The sequence below is a fragment of the Oculina patagonica genome, chromosome 9 (assembly GCF_052425735.1).
Source record: "Oculina patagonica isolate OP01 chromosome 9, crgOcupat, whole genome shotgun sequence".
Taxonomy (NCBI): Eukaryota; Metazoa; Cnidaria; class Anthozoa; order Scleractinia; family Oculinidae; genus Oculina; species Oculina patagonica.
The window spans coordinates 27,876,619-27,896,110 of record NC_135766.1 but is presented as its reverse complement, the minus strand read 5'-3'; the positions used below and the strand labels follow the sequence as shown (position 1 = coordinate 27,896,110).

The 19,492-nt window shown below is 40.3% G+C and overlaps 2 protein-coding genes and 1 long non-coding RNA gene across 3 annotated transcripts; all 3 read right to left on the bottom strand.

Annotated features, from left to right (window-relative positions):
• Positions 1–10,301: 10,301 nt before the first annotated feature.
• On the bottom strand, positions 10,302–11,985 carry LOC144665999 (uncharacterized). The gene is made up of 2 exons (XM_078527334.1): positions 10,859–11,985; positions 10,302–10,449 (listed from the first exon to the last, which is right to left on the bottom strand). Exon 1 carries the CDS (start codon positions 11,965–11,967, stop codon positions 11,299–11,301), a length of 669 nt encoding a protein of 222 aa, XP_078383460.1. The 5' UTR covers positions 11,968–11,985; the 3' UTR covers positions 10,302–10,449; positions 10,859–11,298.
• A 384-nt stretch (positions 11,986–12,369) lies between these two features.
• On the bottom strand, positions 12,370–14,410 carry LOC144665089 (uncharacterized). The gene is made up of 2 exons (XM_078526264.1): positions 13,370–14,410; positions 12,370–12,704 (listed from the first exon to the last, which is right to left on the bottom strand). Exons 1-2 carry the CDS (start codon positions 14,408–14,410, stop codon positions 12,423–12,425), a joined length of 1,323 nt encoding a protein of 440 aa, XP_078382390.1. The 3' UTR covers positions 12,370–12,422.
• A 38-nt stretch (positions 14,411–14,448) lies between these two features.
• Positions 14,449–15,399, bottom strand: LOC144666490 (uncharacterized). The gene is made up of 3 exons (XR_013573200.1): positions 15,296–15,399; positions 14,785–14,921; positions 14,449–14,536 (listed from the first exon to the last, which is right to left on the bottom strand). It is a non-coding gene; the product is annotated as an uncharacterized LOC144666490 (long non-coding RNA).
• Positions 15,400–19,492: the final 4,093 nt, after the last annotated feature.

Sequence of the window (19,492 nt, the reverse complement as noted above, 5' to 3'; positions counted from 1 at the left end):
AGTCCAAAGCATGCCTTACCGTTGATCAGCCTATTGTCTACAACACATAGAAAAAAATCAAAGGAATCCGATACAGAAACAAGGCACTTTAGGGAGCGTGAACCGCCTCTGCCTGTCTACATTGACCTGAACATGCATAGATTGACGAGATGCAAGCGGATCATCCAGCATTTACACCAGCTGGAAATTTCTATTTCCTATGTCAGGGTCACACAACTTGAAGAGTGCGAGCACTTTGACGAGGATGGAGTTGTATCCCTTGCCTGCGAAAGGTCTGTTCACTGTTGGTGCCTTAGACAGCCTTCAAAAAGCGGCTCTTTTCTTGTTACCGGCATCAGTCTCCTCCAGTTTCCAACTGAGAACCAACCAGGTATAATTACACAACCAGTTACGATTTCTCCATCTGTACCTAGAAAGCTCTCTGCCTTGTTCCACGCTTTGTCTGGTTGTAACATCACATCCAGATTTAGGGGAAAGGGCAGACGTGACAGGCATTTAAAGAGGAAACAGAAACACTTCCCTCTTTAGCCTCCCATGCGATTGAGTCCTTTGATGCCGACTGTGAGCACTTCCGAAAAACTGAACGGCTGGTTATTATCGTTTATGACAAAGAGAGTTCGTCCTTGTTCCTTAACCAAACTAAGCTTGAACTTTTCTGTCTTAAGAACGTTCATTGAGAAGATGCCACCGACGGACAATGCTTTGCTTTAACTCACAATAGACGGGCGTTCAACCTAGGACACTTGTACTGATACTGAGCAAAATATCCCTTCACCTTATAAACACCTTATCGAGTTTCACTCTCTTTATATTTTTCATGTTTTTCTGTTAATTTTTGGATCAAGGGGGTGGCTAGCCACCCAATCTAACGCCACTAGATCCACCCATGTCTAGGATATTATAATTAATTTTTTCAAGCCTTAAACCGCCGCATTTTTTCTTTTGTCAGTAAAAAAGGACTGCGTGGGATGCTAGTTTTAGGGAACCTGGAAATCGCGTGACTTTTTCTTCAATTTGCCTTGTGGGTAATACATATTTGATAAAGGCCTGCACAAAATAGCGACGGACAGCCCCTGAAAAATCTAGTTGACCGCTTACGAAAGGGAACATTGCAGAACAACTTTTATGAATTTATGCAAATGAGCTCAAAACGTTTAGTTTTAAATTTCAAGGAAAATAAAAAAAAATCGGGTGGAGCCACGGATAAACTTGAAACAAGAATCGAAAAGAGGCTGCATGCAATACTCTCACAGTGCCTCTCTCCACCCAGGTGTATAAATGGGTACCGGCGAATTTACTGCTGGGGGGTAACCCTGCGGTGGACTAGTATCCCATCCAGGGGGAGTACCAACACTCCTAGTCGCTTAATGCTACGGAAACGGGATAAGCTCCGGCTGTATGGGCCACTTGGCTCGGACACAGACTGAAAACGGCAGCACGATTTTGCGATTCAAAACTCCGGTTCCAAACTCGAATGTTGAGAGGATTATCGTCTGGCTTCACGTGGCAGACACGTACGAATTTTGCCGAATTTTGCTTGTTTTCGCTACACTAACACACGGTTTGTTTTAACGTTTCGCCATTCGCTTATTCAACACCCCTCGGACTTCTGTAATACCAAAAAAAGAGGTACGAAATTTCAAGTACTGAAGAAGTTAAAAAATTCTACTGGCAACCCGGTTTTCATTGTCATGCAAATTAGGGTTGTTTGTCAAACTCCCACGTGCCTGCCGCTTGACGCTGGCCAGATATGCAGTTGAATAACGATAACTAACTAAGGAGATCGAAAAACGTTTGAGATATCGGGAGTTCGAGTTAGCAAGGGTACTAAATTATTAGGGAAAAAACACCTGGAGGATCGGAGAAAGTTCGAGTTTAGCAGGAGGTTCGAGTTATCTGTAAGGAAATCGACAACATTATATTAAGTTTTGAGTCGAGTCTCCACTGCAACTCCGATCCAAGAATCAAAGACTAAAGCGAATGAAACAAACACAAATTTTAAGTTCCTCACAATTGGAGGGATTTCAATGTGTTTTGACAGTACTTTTCTGTAATCTACGAGCAGGCTTTCTGTAGGAAAAAGGCTAACTTTATCGAGCTAGGCGAGAAGGTGAGACAACTTTGATGCTCAGTTTATTCAGCCTTGCTTCTAGTTATTTTTAACATCAGGTCACGTTTGGTAGCATTTTGCATGCTTAGTCTGCATTTTATACCGTAGTCCGTGTTTTATACCCAGTCCGTAGTCCGTAGTCCGCAGTCCGCAGTCCGTGTTTTATACTGACCGACTAAACTGGTCAGCGGATGTTAAAACCAAGATGGCTGACAGTAGAAGATCGATATGTTGCTGTAAAAGTTGCTGTAAAATGGACTATCTCGACGTGATAATTTCCGTTCAGATAAAAGCGGATTGCAAGGTGATTTCTTCGTTCACTGCGAGATAAATGTACTAGTGATTTAACAAAATTCTCGTCTTTTTGGTACTGAAGTTGGTTCGAATTGTTAAGATGACAACATGGCGAAATCCGCCGAGTAGCAATTGTTTCGCCCCTTGTTAACAACCGAAGGAGTAGAGAACGGCCAAATATTTTTACATATTCTCAGAGCGGAAGGATGGAGCTTGCCGCTGATATGCAGTTTAACTTGTGAGTACGAGCCACTTTTGATATTTTACTACATAAAGTTAAGGGAAATTTGAGCTGGCCTTTAACATCCAAAATAGCCAAACTTTAGATCCTCGTCTCTTCCTTGATAAGCAAAGTTGTTCAATGCGGTTCATCTAGTTTAAAAGGCCAAGGCTTGATGTTCACAAGTATCGGTATTTAAGCGATGTAGCTGCAATATTTGTATAAGAGCGAATGGTTGGACTTTACCAAATTTCACGATCCGGCCAATGGCCATCGAGGCCACCAGAAGGTGTAAAAGGTTTTCATCCAGATTTCATAAAGAAAACAATTTTTCTCCAGTCTAATTCCATATTTGTTACTTACTTATAATAAGAAATTACTGGAGGGATTTTGAGCGAATTCTATTTACTGAGCCAAATTAAGTTTGTGGATCTAAAGGAGACATTCTCTTAAACACTGATTACGTAGAATATCGAAACACTCCAGCTGTTCTGCCTCCCAGCAGGAGGGCATTTTGCGGGCGCATGCGTGTAACCGCTGTACAAAGACCGCGTGATCTTGGGAATAAAAATGGCGCGGAAGATTCAAACTTTGTTTTTTGTACTGTTTATCGTCACATAATTTAATATAGACGTCAATTTCGCTAAGAAAAAGTGTTTTGTGTGTGGCAAGGCTCTTATAAAGCAGATTTTCTGGCCTGCTTCGGGATCGTTGTTGCAAATAATGGGAAAATATGTGGGACAGATAGGAAAGCCTTCACCGACAAAAATCAAACAGGTCGTAAAAAGAGGAAAACATTTATGCGTGTGCTGGAGTGTGATATATTAGGATCAAAACTTCACATCAAATCAATTGCTGTAATACAGGTAGAGTGCGAGCAATATTATAGCTTGTCGGGAGATTTTTTGCCTAAAGGGACGGCCACCAAAGAAAAGGGTTTTCCCTGAGGGGAAAGACATGTTTGGGTATTCTGCACATGATAACGCAGCTCACTGATGACTCTAAAGCAAAGCCAACTTGCCCTCGACTGGCAAACAGAGTTTCCTGGAACAAGAACTGCAGTTCTTTAAAACACATTTAGGCGACACAGAAGTAGAACAGTCGTTATAACAAAATGAACATCAATCTTAAAGAAATATACGTTGAATGAAAATTTGAAAATAACATTGTTTATAGTTAAAAATTATTTCTTAAGACATTTTATGCAGCAGTTATTAGAACGTTTCTGAAAAATATATATATCGCTTGTTCGTTTCATGCTATTTTTTGACTGGTGATCAAGGCTAGATTTTGATAAAGGAGCCAAAAATGTACTAATTAACATAGTAAATTGTAAACAAATAGTCTACCAGCAAAGAATTACCATAACACTTTAAAATTAAGACCGATCTCAGTAATTCTTTTCTTGTTCAACGGAATAATTGTGGTACATCGAAATGTGAAGTTATTTTGAGCAATGCTTAAGTTTAAGGAAATAATCACAAACGATAGTTTCTCTGTTAGAATAAACCAGCGAGAACGTACGTTAAAGAAAGCTAAAAAATACCACAATAGAATATTTTTTAACGCTACCTTCGCAGCATTAGACGATAGTTCAAGTACTTCAGGCTCCATATATCATCGGTAGACGCTGGAGATCAAGGTTAGATTTTGAGATTTTTGCATCGTGAGAACGATGAAATTGCAGTTTTATGAAAAATCTGAACAAAATCATGACCACTCGGTCAAACCCGGGATACTTGATTATAACATTGTATAGTTAAAACTGCTGTTTTATATTTTAGTACTAAGTTGCCATAGCGCTTTGTCCGTTTAGATCTCCCAGCTATTAAAAACATGGGCAAGGTATTTAGGTTCTCGACATTCGGTCGCCATTTTGTCCACGCGCAATGTTTAATACACATAGCCAAAGTCGATCAGATAAACGGCACGCCGACACCAAAGTATGCTTGTTGTTGTCAGAAGATAAAGCAAGGACTCTTAGTATCGTATACAGCAAATAAAACTTAAAACACCTTTTATTTTGAGCTGAAATTAGGCCATAAATTGTGAAAAATATGTAAACAATCGATAGAAGAACTTCTCTGTCGTGCGCACTAGCCCATATCGACGCATGCGCACGCAAAATGCCCTCCTGCTCCTGGGTACACGTTTAGGCAAAGACAAGTTTAGGCCAAAAACAACAACAACAACAACAAACAGATTTTCAATCGGGGCGTATCCGTTGCCGTCCATTTATTCTCTTTTTGTCTTCATGTCACGATTGTCCGCGCCGGTGGAGTGCACGATGATTGCGAGCTTCCAATATCAAATCGTTCGAGCTAGAGCATTATTGAACAACGTGAAAATCAGGAAAATAATGCACAGGGCTTTACTCAAGGATATGTGATGTAATAGCGCAAGGAGTGTCACCATGTTTATATGTGTATATATTTGTAAGGGGCTTGGTGGGTAACGCGGTGGCCTAATAGTCTGGGGCCATGTGTCAGAAAAATCGTTTCCGTAGGCATTTCATGAACATTTTAGTTTCTTTACAGAAATCTATAGTTTAAAAGATACTAAATCGTAAAAAAGTTGTCTGCAATTTTTTCGAAGTAATTTAAGACTTATTTATGCAAATTAGATTTTGACCCCCAAACCTAATTTGCATAAATAAGGGTAGCCGAGTCTGGCCTTGTTATACTACCCCATAATACTTCTATACTACACAAACCTTTGCATACGTGTACTCTTTCGGTCGGTCTGTGCAGAGATTTTCAACGACTATTTTACAAATATCACCGATAAGCTAATAATCGATTCATACACTCCATTCCAACATCAGTCACATGCCTCTCGCTTACCTAAGAACAGTACAGCCAGTAAGAACTTTGCTTTTCGTTTTACAAATCACCACGAAGTAAAGCAAATACTCAACAACATCAAGACAAACAAAGCCCAGGGATACGATTTGATTCCGCCACGAGCAGTCAAGGCAGCGGCACCATCAGTGTCTGAACCGCTAAGCGATCTTATAAATACTATTATTGCAAAGGCAGAAGTCCCCGAAGGGTGGAAGAATGGTCAGATTACACCTTTACACAAAAAGGACAGCGTGTTGGACAAAGCAAACTTTAGACCTGTCACCGTGCTGCCCGCATTCGACAAAGTGTTTGAACGCATTATCCATACACAGATGAGTACGTATTTTGATACCATTTTCCACGACTATACGTTCGCGTATCGGAAATTTCATGGCTGCTCTGCGGCGCTATTAACACTTACCGAAGAGTGGAAAGAAAAACTTGATCAAAGCCACTTTATTGGTGCTGCTACACTGGACCTTAGCAAGGCATTTGACTGTATCCCTCACGATCTTCTGTTGGAAAAGCTTAGATTTTACGGACTGGATGAAAGATCGTGGTCCCTTCTTCAGAGCTATCTCTCACATCGCTACCAACGAGTCAAACTGGGAAACAGTTTTTCATCGTGGAATGTCGTTCGTAGTGGTGTACCCCAGGGGTCAATATTAGGACCGCTTCTTTTTAATATTTTTATGAACGATATGGCCTATGCTATAAACGAGAGCAGCTTACTAAGCTTTGCAGACGACACCAATCTACATGCCTCAAACGAATGTCCCCGCGCAGTTGAAAACATGATTAACCAAGATCTGTTCAATGCCAGCTCTTGGTTCAAACAAAACGGTATGATCGCCAACCCGACAAAATATAACGCCATGGTGTTAGGAAATGCTAGTCAGTGTGACATCAAGATCGAATGTGAGGGTAAAGAAATTCCAGTATCCAAGGAGATAAAATTACTGGGCATAACTTTAGACGATAAACTAAAATTTGATTCACACATTGCGGACATTTGTCGCAAGGTGGGGAGCCAAATAAACGCTCTAAGCAGGTTAAAGAACATTCTACCTTGTAATACGAAGGAATCCTTGTATAGAGCTTTTATTTTACCTTATTTTTCTTATTGTAGTCAAGTTTGGTATCACTGTGGAAGAAGAAATATAGAAAAACTGGAAAGAACAAATGCGAGGGCCTTGAGATTTGTGTACAGCGACAAGACCTCGTCGTACGAAGCGCTCTTGCGGCGTATCGGATCAAAATCAACCTTAGAAAATCGTCGCACTCAAGATATGTTATTGACTGTGAACAATATTATTCAAGGCAGGGCACCATCCAGCTTCAAAAATCTTATAACTGAAAAGAGAACAGCGTGCAATCTTCGCGGTAATTTTAATCTTTCCATACCTAAAGTGAACACTACCAGATATGGTCTTAAGTCGTGGCGTTATGCTGCAGCAAAGCACTGGAACATGCTACCTCGTGATATTCGTTCCATGGCAGGCTCAAAGGACTTTTTGAAAAAGATTAGACAAACTGATTTCAATGTTTAATAATTATATTTTATCGCTTTTAGATAGGATTTTTATATTTATATATATATATTTTTAGGAATCTTAATTTAGCTAGATGGTGTTGTTGTTGTTGTTGTTTTTTTTTTTTTTTTTTTTTTTTTTTTTTTTTAATCATTTTAAAATAGTCTGATGTAATACTTTTATACCCTTTGCTTTGATGTAAATACTTTTGTAAATACTAAACTTTTAATCGTGGAGCACCTGTAAACTAGCTAACAGCTAAGTGCATCGCTAGAAATCGCGGACATTGAAGTCGGCGAATTTTGATGCATCTTACATTAACCACTCACGAAACTTGGTAATAGCCGCTGATTCGAAAGCCTGACTTTGGGCTCATATACATCTACGATGATACACAAAAATGCGGCCTACACAGAGAAATATTTTGTGAAATAGGAAAACCACTGGTCAAAAATATTGCCTGATAATAAAACTGAAGCAAAAGATCTTTCAAACGATGGCTTTGGGGGCAAAATTGGAGCAAAGACGGCTGAAATATCGTAGCTCAAAGACAGCGGGTTTTGGGTTTTCAAAGTGGACTGCCGCCGTGTGTTTACAGTATGCGATTTTTTGTGATTTTCTAACGGCAAAAATACAAATGAAATCTAATCGGAAGGAGATGTAAATCGTTTGGTGAGTTAGATTCATGTATAGTTTTATCAAATCTGCTTGCACATTTTTTCGATCACATTCAGTTTGCCGATAATCCCTGTTTATAAACTTTAAGTTTTCGGTTTTCGCCATACATTCCTCCTCTACGCCTTATAATTTTGGTCTCAAAAACTGTTCGCAGAAAACGTTCACGAATACAAATGAAATTCGAAGTCTGCACTTCAATTCTTGTACAATATGGTTCTTAATACACCAGTCTATTATGTTCCGCTTGCACATTTTTACATTTGTTAATTTGTCAAGAAATATTTAATAAAACATTTCATTCTCCATACATTTTCTTTGTAATCCTTGCGTTCGCTTCTACGGTCAATGTACCGCAGGACATACTATTCGCGGACTCGGAGGTCCGCGATTTCTAGAGATGTGTACTTTTTTCCACGTTAAATAAAGTATGTATGTATGTATGTATGTATGTTCTATAAAAGGCATTGCTTATTGGCTATTTCAAGACACTGTAATTCTTTTCCGCAATTTTGCAATTCTGGGTCAAATTACTGAGTGCCATTTCCAGAACAAATCGAATGTATCACAAAGAAATTCTTAAAAAGCATAGATGATTTTGCATAGTGAAGCAATTCATGGCGCTGAATCGAAGAAAAGTTATCTGGAATGTTTTAAGAGGGGTTTGCTCTACGGACCGACTAAGGTATGCAAGATAGCAAAGACCGATTTTCCCAAACTTTGCCAGAATAAAGGCCTCGGTAAACTAGTTCTAAAAATATAAGTTTCGGATCCTTAAGAATTTTTTTGATTTTTTAGTAGAATTTATAATATTTTGCCCGTGGCGGCACGCTAAATCAACGCCGAAATAGCGACTTTTGTGGAAGCTGTTATTCATATATTAAAAGCTTCCTAGAAAAAAATTACCAAGGAACTTAAAACCTTTCATTTCCTCTGTCTATAAGTGGTGTTCAAATTATGTGGAACAAAAACTGGAATTTTTAACGGAATTTTTAAGTTTATACATTTTGACAGTCGTAGCAACAGCCGAATTTTGCCTAAATTCACGGGTCAAAAAATCACTCTGGTACACGACTTTACCCTTTAAGACTATACGCCGTAGAAAGAGAAATTTCCCATCTACAGTTTCTACGAAAAAAAAACTGGGATAAACGAAACGACGAATTTTGAAAGCGTTTTGAAAATAGGTCACTCGAGTCATATGAGTGACCTTTCGACCTTCCGTGTCAATAACAACAACTAACGGAAGGTCTTCAAATGTTACGTTTCTTCGTTAAAAGACGTGTAATTTCCACTTTGTTGCATGCTTTTAAATAAAAGGAAACCAGGTTTCTTGCGGTGGAATTGCTTATTTGCTATGTTGGCGAATTTGTTCGAAACTTTCGCGAGAGTTTTGAAATGCGAGCTTATCTTCTGCTTTGAGCGGTTCCGGTACGTTGATTACCAAATTATACTTTCGAATCTGCTTTCAACGAGAATGTGGCATCTACAACGAAGTAGATACCAAATCTGAGCAATATAGAAATATTTCTTACCTTTATGATTTTTCCTAGTCCAGAAACCACATTATTCGTACCAAAATACGGAGCGAAATCAACCTCTTCACGTCTTCTTGTCGCACGCGATCATGTTTCAATGTAACGTCCATGTTAACGATTAACTTGGCAAAACCGCATAATTCAACAGGAAGTACAGTTCACTAAGGCTTTCTTGGTAGTGCAGCAGCGCATTTTCCCGATCTTACTTTGACATCTCAAATACTCGACGCTGTCAGCTGTGTTCTGAGATGTGATGTGAATGTGCAAAGCTAGACTGGATAACTCCAATTCACCCCGGAAGTGGCGCGGCCACGAAGCAAATTTTCAACTACCGATTATACTTGCTGTCACTCCAGTGCAGTTCATTTTGACAGAAACGACTGTGCCGGCTTTTGCTTATGGCGGCGTTCACTGAGTCTTTCTTCGTAGTGCAGCAGCGCGTTTTCCCGGTGTTACTTGAATTGGGCATCTTAAATTCTCGACGCTCTCGGTCAACAGAAGTGGTCTTTTGCTTGTCTTTTAGGAATGTTAACGATTTGTAAAGTAAAGCCACAGGCTACCCAGCTGTACGTAAAGGTTGCTAATCAATTAAAAAATATATATTATACACAAAAGCAAAAACTTCGTGAGCATTTTGAGCACAGTAAAAGTTGCTTCATTGATCGACTTCATTAAACGGTAATTGAAAATATAGTTATATAGTAAGCGAATGTATAGGTATATGTGTATTTAGTATATTTATTTTTTTTGACGTTCTTATTGAAATTATGTTAAACTTTACAGGCAAATTCTATCGTCCATGCGACATTATTCAGCTCTAAGAAACTGCGGTAAAAAACATACCGTCATACATTGTACGTGCATTTAGTATAGATCCACAATGAAACATCTTTATTGTTTGGTTTATACCACATGGTCAGCAAGCTGTACAATTCAAGTGGAAAACAGATGTGGCAAATGTCTAAGCCTCTACTTACAGGCACTACCCTTTACAATTTCCTTAAACCAACCAGCTACTTCTCCAAAAAGCTAGCCAATTGTATTCAGATGACAATATGACATGTCTTACTCCCTACTAAGAGCCACACCCCTTTACAATCCCCTTAACCAACACACCTATACAGTTCAATGACAAAAAATGACAATTTGACAGGTGTCTTACTCTCTACTTAGAGCCACGTCCTTTACAAACTACCCTTTGGCGAACAAGCTATACAATTCAAGTGATAGCAGATGACTTTTTGCAGGTGTCTTACTCTCTACTAAAAGCCACACCCCTTTACAAACTACCCTTTGGCGAACAAGCTGTACAATTCATGTGATAGCAGGTGTCTTACTCTCAACTAAGAGCCACACCCCTTCTACCCTCTGGCAAACATGATATACAATTGAATGAAAACAGAAGACAATTTGACAGGTGTCTTACTCTCTACTTAGAGCCACACCCCTTTACAAACTACCCTTAGCGAACAAGCTATAACAATTCAAGTGAAAGCAGATGACAATTTGACAGGTGCCTTACTCTATACAATTGAATAAAAACAGAAGACAATTTGACAGGTGTCTTACTCTCTACTTAGAGCCACACCCCTTTACAAACTACCCTTTAGCGAACAAGCTACACAATTCAAGTTATAGCAGATGACAATTTGACAGGTGTCTTACTCTTTACTTAGAGCCACACCCCTTCTACCCTTTAGCGAACAAGCTATAATTTAAGTGATAGTAGATGACAATTTGGCAGGTGTCCTACTCTCTACTTAAAACTACGCCCCTTTACAAACTACCCTTAGCAAGCGAACAAGCTATAACAATTCAAATGATAGCAGATGACAATTTGACAGGTGTCTTACTCTCTAATTAGAGACATGATCTTTTACAAACTACCCTTAGTGGACAAGCTATACAATTCAAGTGATAACAGATGACAATTTGATAGGTGTCTTAATCTCTACTCAGAGCCACCCCCATTTACAATCTCCTCTTAGTCAACAATCTATACACCCTTTCACAATCTCACCCGGCCTAAGCCAACAAACTATACACTTAACAATCTTAGAAAACAGACCTCAACATGACTGCTGTCTTATTTGCTACAACAGCTGCACCCCTTTACAATCTCCTCTAAGGAAAAAAGAAACTCCGCTTTGCGGGTTGCGATGAATCCGTCCGTGGAAACGCCAAAGAACTCGCAAACAGTCTTGAGCATAGCTAGACTCAATGCTTTCATTCTCCCCTTCTTGTGCATGTCACACAGGTTTAAGTTGTCATAAACAATGGGGTGTCGTAACTGCACGTCATCCAGTACAACCTGGCGGGCATCGCAAAACTCTTGCTCTACTTCCACAGCTCTAATATCTTCGTCGGAAGTTGCCACAGCGTTGCGCAACTTAGCTGCCGTTCTTGAAAAGAACGACCGTATCTGCTGTGCAGTTAGGAATTCGTCTTTGGAGAACAACCTCGACCCGTCTGCTTTCTTTGCAAATCGCATATCTTTAGAAACTTGCTCAGGGTTTTGTTTGTGACCAGTTTCCTGCCCAAGGTTGAACTTGTCTTCTAAGTACTTCCTTTGAGTTTCACTAAATCGTTTGGGCTTTTTGGCTGTTTTCAAGGCCCAACCCTGGGGTAAGCCTGCTCCCTCCGTCGCCTCAACTTCAGTTGTTTCTAGTGCTTTTGCGGAACTGACATCTTCTTGAAGGAGTATGTGGTATGACTTCTTTGCTTTGTCAAGCAATGTCTCTTTTTCTGGCAACATCTTGCATTTGCCAAAGGACATATGCTTCTCCAGACTTGAATACCTCTGATAAACTTTTAAACAACCCTCATTTGGGCAGGAAAACAGGACGCTGGAATCTTCCACCGCGCCACTGTCGTTTTCTTGTTCTTCAAACGTTTCATCAAGGCATGGCTTCTTTGAATTTTCTTGGGAAGCGCGGACGAAGCCACCAGGAGAGAACTGGCAGTCAAATCGGCAACTCTTCAGAATGTCAGGAACTATAAAAAAGGAATGTCATGGTTAAGTATTAAAATAAACTAAATCCCGCATAATTTTATACCCTAAGCTTTAAGTGTATATGACACGAAATCTTTTATTGGCTTTTTTCTTTCGTTGATATGTTTCGATAATTCATAGTTAAAATTTGTCCATAAAAAAATTTCCGTCATTTTTTGCCGCCGAAATGTCGCACTCTCAGCCATCTTGAAAATTCATCAAACAAGTTTAACAGTTCTGAGTTGGTGTGCTTTCCAGGCCTGGATTGCCTGGACGGCCTGACTATGTATGTAAGAGAAGTCTTCCGCCTCCTCGGGCGCAAGCGTTGATTTAGTTAAATATCGTTCGATACAGCAAAGTACTTCACTGATACTTTCACACTTCGAACACTTGAGACTGTGGTCGTGGGAACACAAGGAACTCAGCTCACTGTTCTTGCTGTCGCTAAGGGCATAGCTGCTACAATGGTCTGCAACAGAGCAGCACTCGGATATGTGCACCTGTTAAAACAGAAAGAGTCGCAATTTACATACCTTATTGGTACTTAATTTCGCGGGTCTATAAGACCCGTGAAACGTATTTTTAACGTTTTTGATATATTTTTACTAGTTTTAACGTACGTTGTGACTAAATCGCAAAAAGAAAATCCCGCGAAATATTGTCTCGCAAAATCGCAAAATTTAGTACCAATAAGGTAACTTGTATGAATAGAACATCCACTTCCAATTTGGTTGCTTACAATGTACCTGTAGAAAAGAGACTGAGCAAAAACCATAAAGTGACAAAAGCGCTGGCGCTCAAATAAAGGTGGGGGGGGGGGGGGATTGGTAAAGGTGTGGCTTATCTTCGGATTTAAATGTGCGTAACAAATACGTTTTGGTTTAATATTTGAAAAAGAATATGCTAGTAAATCAATCTTAGCCCGTAGGCTCATCTTTGGTAATGCTTATCCTATAATTGGGAAATATTTGCCTTCCGTCTGAATTTCGGAGTAGGGGTAGGGAGTATTTTCGAAATGTTGAGGCAGGTGCAATTATGAATACCAGACATATTCTTTTCCAGCCGTGGTCATCATAACATTTTTCGTAACGACAAAGTGGGAGCAATAAAGAGAGAAAAGCGCATCACAGAACAAAACAAAATAAAAAATAATAATTTGTGTTACCTTATAGTCAGCCTTCAAATATTCCTTCCCTTCCTTCAGGGATATCTCCCAGCCTTTAGCAGTCTCTCTGTCCAGTCCCCCTTTTTCTTTAAGCTGTTCCACCATTGAACAGAGATCTTCAAAACCTTTCGAACCGTCTGCTGCAACGTAATCCAGACCCTGCAAGGATTTCCTGGTACATGTAGTAGCCGCACAGGCCGACAAGACTCTTAGCATAGTTGCCGGGCTGAATGGAGTGAATTCTGTTTCCACACAGTAAGTCTGGTATTGCTTTACTAGTCTGCTGGGGATCATCGTCCTGATGACATTTGGTGTTTCTAGTATCTTCCCAGAGGAGAGGCGTAGGTATCGCTGCCCAAACGGGATATCCTGGATGACATGCGGACTCGTTATGTAAGTTAAAAAGTGGTCAAGCTGTTTTCTTTCCACTCTCATTCTCGGACTTTTTGCTCGGGGTACTTCGACTCCACGCCCATACTGAAGAGAATGCTGTCTTGCCATTTTGAACCGGTATTCGGTAAGGCCTGGGATGTAGCTCTGGATGTGTTTGAAAGTTGTGAGGTCCGCCATGATTGACAATATTTGACGTCTTGTTTCCCAGGATGATGCGTTTTCGTAAGACTCTGCCAGAGCAACAAGATATTTTCGCTCCTCAGGCTCGCCAATACCGAGTTCTTTTTCGACTGACCCGGAATTTCTTACGGCCTCCCAGAGGTAGCCTGCATCTCCTGGGGCGATAACATTAAGGCCAGCCACAATTACAGACTTCGCCTTGGATACATGGTTAGCTCTCGTACGTACGGTAGCTTCCTCCCAACGCCGTTTGTATGGCCCGACAGTATCAGTATCACATGAACGTAAGAAATCATTCAGTAGTAAACGTTTCGTGGTCAGGCTGGTTGTTGGTGTGTCGCTGCCGCTAGATGTTTCGCTGCTTGCCGACTGTGAGTTTGGTTGATATAGGCTAGTCTCCTCTGTTGTCAGTTGGTAAACTAAATCGCCAAGTGTAGAATCAGGCTGAGACAGATTTTCTTCTTCCATCGTCAGGTGACGGATTGAGTCATCAAGTTGAGAGTCGGGCTGGCACGGACTATAGTCTTCTATCTTGAGGTGGTAGATTGAGTCACCAAGTTGTTGCATGACTTCTGAACTAGCTGCATCTGCTCTCTGTGTTTTAAACAGAAAGAAATTATGTTCACTTGGGAATAAAAAGGCAATCCATATGGCTATGCCAGCAAGTAAAATAGCTTGAATGATAACCTTTACTGCGTACAAGTGAAGATGAGTTAGTAGAAAATAACTTGGTCGGTGGATTTAAAAAAAAAAACCATTGAGTTGCGGCAGCAGCAGCTGCAGCGACCATAGTTAAGATCAGCAATGAGTAACCTCCTCTGTAGCTGATGCATATTACTTACCTTTGCGATATTCTCTGATATGTCCTCTTCAAGTTCTGGGCCACATTGATCTTCGATAGGTGAAATTGCAGATTCTTGGGCAGTGCTTTCTATAGGAGATGACTCCTCCAGCTTTCTTCGACATTGTGTGCATATTCCTAAGGAGTTAAAAAATGGCTGGATTTCATGTTCTACCTAGCTAGAATGTATAACTAGAAAATCTTTGATTTCTTGTTCTTATTCGTTTTCCTCCGTTTCGTGCTGAGTCAGTGGCCGATCCAGACCTTCAGCTAAGTAGGGCCCCCGATCATCCAGGCCCTGGAATAAGAGGGGGGTCAGCTCTGGAAAATAATCTTTCTAAACCCTTCGGGGCTTAATTTGGTCTCAATATAGTTAAAAAGCAACTCTTTATTTTGTGTATTAATCAATGCGTAACGGACGGATTTTGACCAAGACTACCACTTATTTCGGTTTAATATGGAGTAACAAAAAGTATCAAACGTGTAAACGTGTTATATGGCTGAAAACTTACGTGAGCCTACAGGAAGCAGTACTTGGGTTAAATGGTGGAGTAGTTTGGCATGAGAAAGAGATATTCCTCTTACTCCTGATACTGACTTCCCATGCGAAGACCATCCACTTGGAGCGGCACAATTTCTTTTATTTGAACGCCATCTGATGCCAAACTTGTCGCGGTGTCTTGGGCAAATTGTGAGTTTGAGATGATCTTCGCCCACATTGAAAATGCCTTTTTAAAAGAAAACAATCAAGGCACTGTGCTTAACAACATTTGACAATATTCTCTTGATAATTGTTTTTACCATTGATGACACGTCACTGCATTCATATGTTGTATCCTTTCACTACAGTCTAAGTAAGCTATTTCTCTTCTTTTGTGAGCTAAGCCAAAAGGAAACTGGGTACTAGAAACATAGTCCACTTTCGTCACGCATTTGTCACGCATTCGTCACGCTTCAATTCCACGTTTAAAAGTCGCTATGCACCTGCCAGGCGCGGTGACCCAACGGTTAGTAGCTCCGAACCGAGCGCTCCAAGTTCGAGCCCTTACCGGGGTCACTGTTGTGTTCTTGGGCAGGACACTTTACTCTCACAGTACCTCTCTCTACCTTGGGTACCGGCGAGTTAATGATGGGGATAACCCTCTGTTGGACTACCATCCTAGGCTACCCATGCCACGGGAACCAAGATAAGCTCCGGGTGTAATTTATGGTCCACTATTTTTGTATGCAGACCTTACTTAATCTTACATAAAAGGGATCAATTTAGGTTTCTGGGAAACTGCTCACCTACCCCTCCCCAAACCTAAATTTTGCCCAAAGCGATAAGTAAGGGTTAATGTTAGGTTTGGGGAGGGGTAGGTGAGCAGTTTCCCAGAAACCTAAATTGATCCCATAAAAGTAAAGATCAGTAAAAGTGTTATCCTAATTGTTGGTAATTATTAATTATTACTGTGCCTTCACCTGCTTCGTATTCACTTTATTGTTCTAAAATTTACTCAGATTCACGAGAATCATACATGTCTTGGGTGCTTGAGAATAAAACTAAGCGGGTAATTATTAGTTACTAACATATCCGTACAACTACAACATACCTGCTCGTGCTAGTAATAGCTTTGGCTTCGAGTCTATAGAAGCGTCTCGAACGTCGTATGCACGTAGATGTCCTTGTATGTCTTTGGTACATTTAGCAAAGACGACACTATTCGAATTTGCCGGACGGTCCACACTAGGACCACATTCTCCCCCTGCAATCTGTCCATATTCACACGCGGCCATAAGCAAAAGCCGGCACAGTCGTTTCTGTCAAAATGAACTGCACTGGAGTGACAGCAAGTATAATCGGTAGTTGAAAATTTGCTTCGTGGCCGCGCCACTTCCGGGGTGAATTGGAGTTATCCAGTCTAGCTTTGCACATTCACATCACATCTCAGAACACAGCTGACAGCGTCGAGTATTTGAGATGTCAAAGTAAGATCGGGAAAATGCGCTGCTGCACTACCAAGAAAGCCTTAGTGAACTGTACTTCCTGTTGAATTATGCGGTTTTGCCAAGTTAATCGTTAACATGGACGTTACATTGAAACATGATCGCGTGCGACAAGAAGACGTGAAGAGGTTGATTTCGCTCCGTATTTTGGTACGAATAATGTGGTTTCTGGACTAGGAAAAATCATAAAGGTAAGAAATATTTCTATATTGCTCAGATTTGGTATCTACTTCGTTGTAGATGCCACATTCTCGTTGAAAGCAGATTCGAAAGTATAATTTGGTAATCAACGTACCGGAACCGCTCAAAGCAGAAGATAAGCTCGCATTTCAAAACTCTCGCGAAAGTTTCGAACAAATTCGCCAACATAGCAAATAAGCAATTCCACCGCAAGAAACCTGGTTTCCTTTTATTTAAAAGCATGCAACAAAGTGGAAATTACACGTCTTTTAACGAAGAAACGTAACATTTGAAGACCTTCCGTTAGTTGTTGTTATTGACACGGAAGGTCGAAAGGTCACTCATATGACTCGAGTGACCTATTTTCAAAACGCTTTCAAAATTCGTCGTTTCGTTTATCCCAGTTTTTTTTTCGTAGAAACTGTAGATGGGAAATTTCTCTTTCTACGGCGTATAGTCTTAAAGGGTAAAGTCGTGTACCAGAGTGATTTTTTGACCCGTGAATTTAGGCAAAATTCGGCTGTTGCTACGACTGTCAAAATGTATAAACTTAAAAATTCCGTTAAAAATTCCAGTTTTTGTTCCACATAATTTGAACACCACTTATAGACAGAGGAAATGAAAGGTTTTAAGTTCCTTGGTAATTTTTTTTCTAGGAAGCTTTTAATATATGAATAACAGCTTCCACAAAAGTCGCTATTTCGGCGTTGATTTAGCGTGCCGCCACGGGCAAAATATTATAAATTCTACTAAAAAATCAAAAAAATTCTTAAGGATCCGAAACTTATATTTTTAGAACTAGTTTACCGAGGCCTTTATTCTGGCAAAGTTTGGGAAAATCGGTCTTTGCTATCTTGCATACCTTAGTCGGTCCGTAGAGCAAACCCCTCTTAAAGCCATTTAGGCCGCTTTAATGCAAAGTAGATATGACGTCATTATAAAGATGAAGAATGGCCAAAAATGCCTTCGCTATGATTCAGAACTTGTTAAATTTAATAAAATACGTTTTAAAATATAGGTAAAACACATTTTGACTGTGTTAAAGACTGAACGAAAAGGACGAATATTAAAGATAGAAAATAACACGCAGCTTTATTTTAGATATTCTTTTTTCACTTCAGTTCAGTTACTACATAACTTTTTCTTAATCCCCTTTATACTTTACAATTCTTGTTGTAGAGCTTGTTAGACTTTTTTCTTTTTTTAAATGGTTATAATCCCGTCTGAATCCAAGTAGAAAAAGTATACTTTTTGATGGATTTCCTGTGGTTTTGAACGCAACACCTCATTTGGTTGTTCCTCGATCCTCCTCAATAAGGTGATGAAGATTCGGGGAGCACTGAAAGGTCTAACACAGCAACCAGCTGGCAAAATGGTTCCTTGTGGCACCAGAACTGAGTTGACTTGTATTGCAAGCTGAGGACATGGTGGGAGTACAAAGAGTTTCTTCATCACACCATTATGCGGTCATCGCTATTTTGAAATGTACATAAGCTTAAGGATATTCTGAAGGCGAATGACCCCTTTTGCGACAGCGGAAAGTCAACTTGTGAACATCATCATAAAATCTGTTATAATTATGCCAGATGACATCAAGAAAAGAAAAGGCAAATCTCAAGTCATGAAAGTCTGTTTGGAAAACAAAGAAGAACAAGACAACTAGTAGCGTTGCATCCCTAACACGGATGACAGAGCACTCTTTGCATGTTTCTAAGTCGTCACTCTCTAGAGGCCTTACCACGACGTTAAGGAGACCATCAGCACGTTTGAGTTACCGAGTATTCAAGGACACTCTTCTCCTCTGATGGCAGTGTGCGACAATGCGTTGCCAAGAGTAAGCTGACGAACATCCTCAATGACCTCCTACCCCAACAGCAACCAAAGACAACTACAGTTGAACCTCATTCCGCAGATCCACTCAGTAGATAAGTTTTCATTATTGATGCCATGGCAGTCGTCCAGTCAATGGGAAAGCCATCTTGGGTTAGAAATAGTCGTGGCCTGGCAAGCCATTTCGTAGAAGTCATCGACTTGAAGTAAAACAGCGTTACCGAGGTTCATGTATTATAAGACCGCTACGATATCCCCAAATCGCCCGGAACGCGCCAGAAACGACAGGGTACAAACATAGAAGTGGTTTAGAGCAATACTGTCTATGCTTTTATTGACAAGATCACGATGAAGGATTTTTTTGTGCTGTAACCAGAGAAAGGCGACATTGGCTACCTTTCTTGCTGCACAACCAGTCAAGTGCAAGGAAGACTCGCAATCCACGTATGTAGTTACTTCGAAAGTATGGCCTACTGCTTCAGAATTTAAGAAGCGTTCAAGAAGAAGTAGACAGCCGCATGTTCTTACATGTTCTAGACGCCACACAGAGGAGCAACGACCATAATCATTCAGATTCCTGATACAGATCAGATGTTCTGACGATATTGATTTACAAGAGGCTTTAAATTTGTCCCGATACCACAGTAATTGCAGGGACATGAGGAAAACGCAGGAGTCTTCCATAAGGTCTACTCTACAAAGTAGCTGAGAAA

Bases quoted from the DNA above. Each gene is read 5' to 3' on its own strand.
- LOC144665999 (XM_078527334.1), bottom strand. From the start codon at position 11,967: ATGTTGCCAGAAAAAGAGACATTGCTTGACAAAGCAAAGAAGTCATAC.
- LOC144665089 (XM_078526264.1), bottom strand. From the start codon at position 14,410: ATGGAAGAAGAAAATCTGTCTCAGCCTGATTCTACACTTGGCGATTTA. The intron at 12,705-13,369 runs GTAACACAAATT...CTGTTTTAACAG, and splicing joins ATTTGAAGGCTGACTATAAG to GTGCACATATCCGAGTGCTG.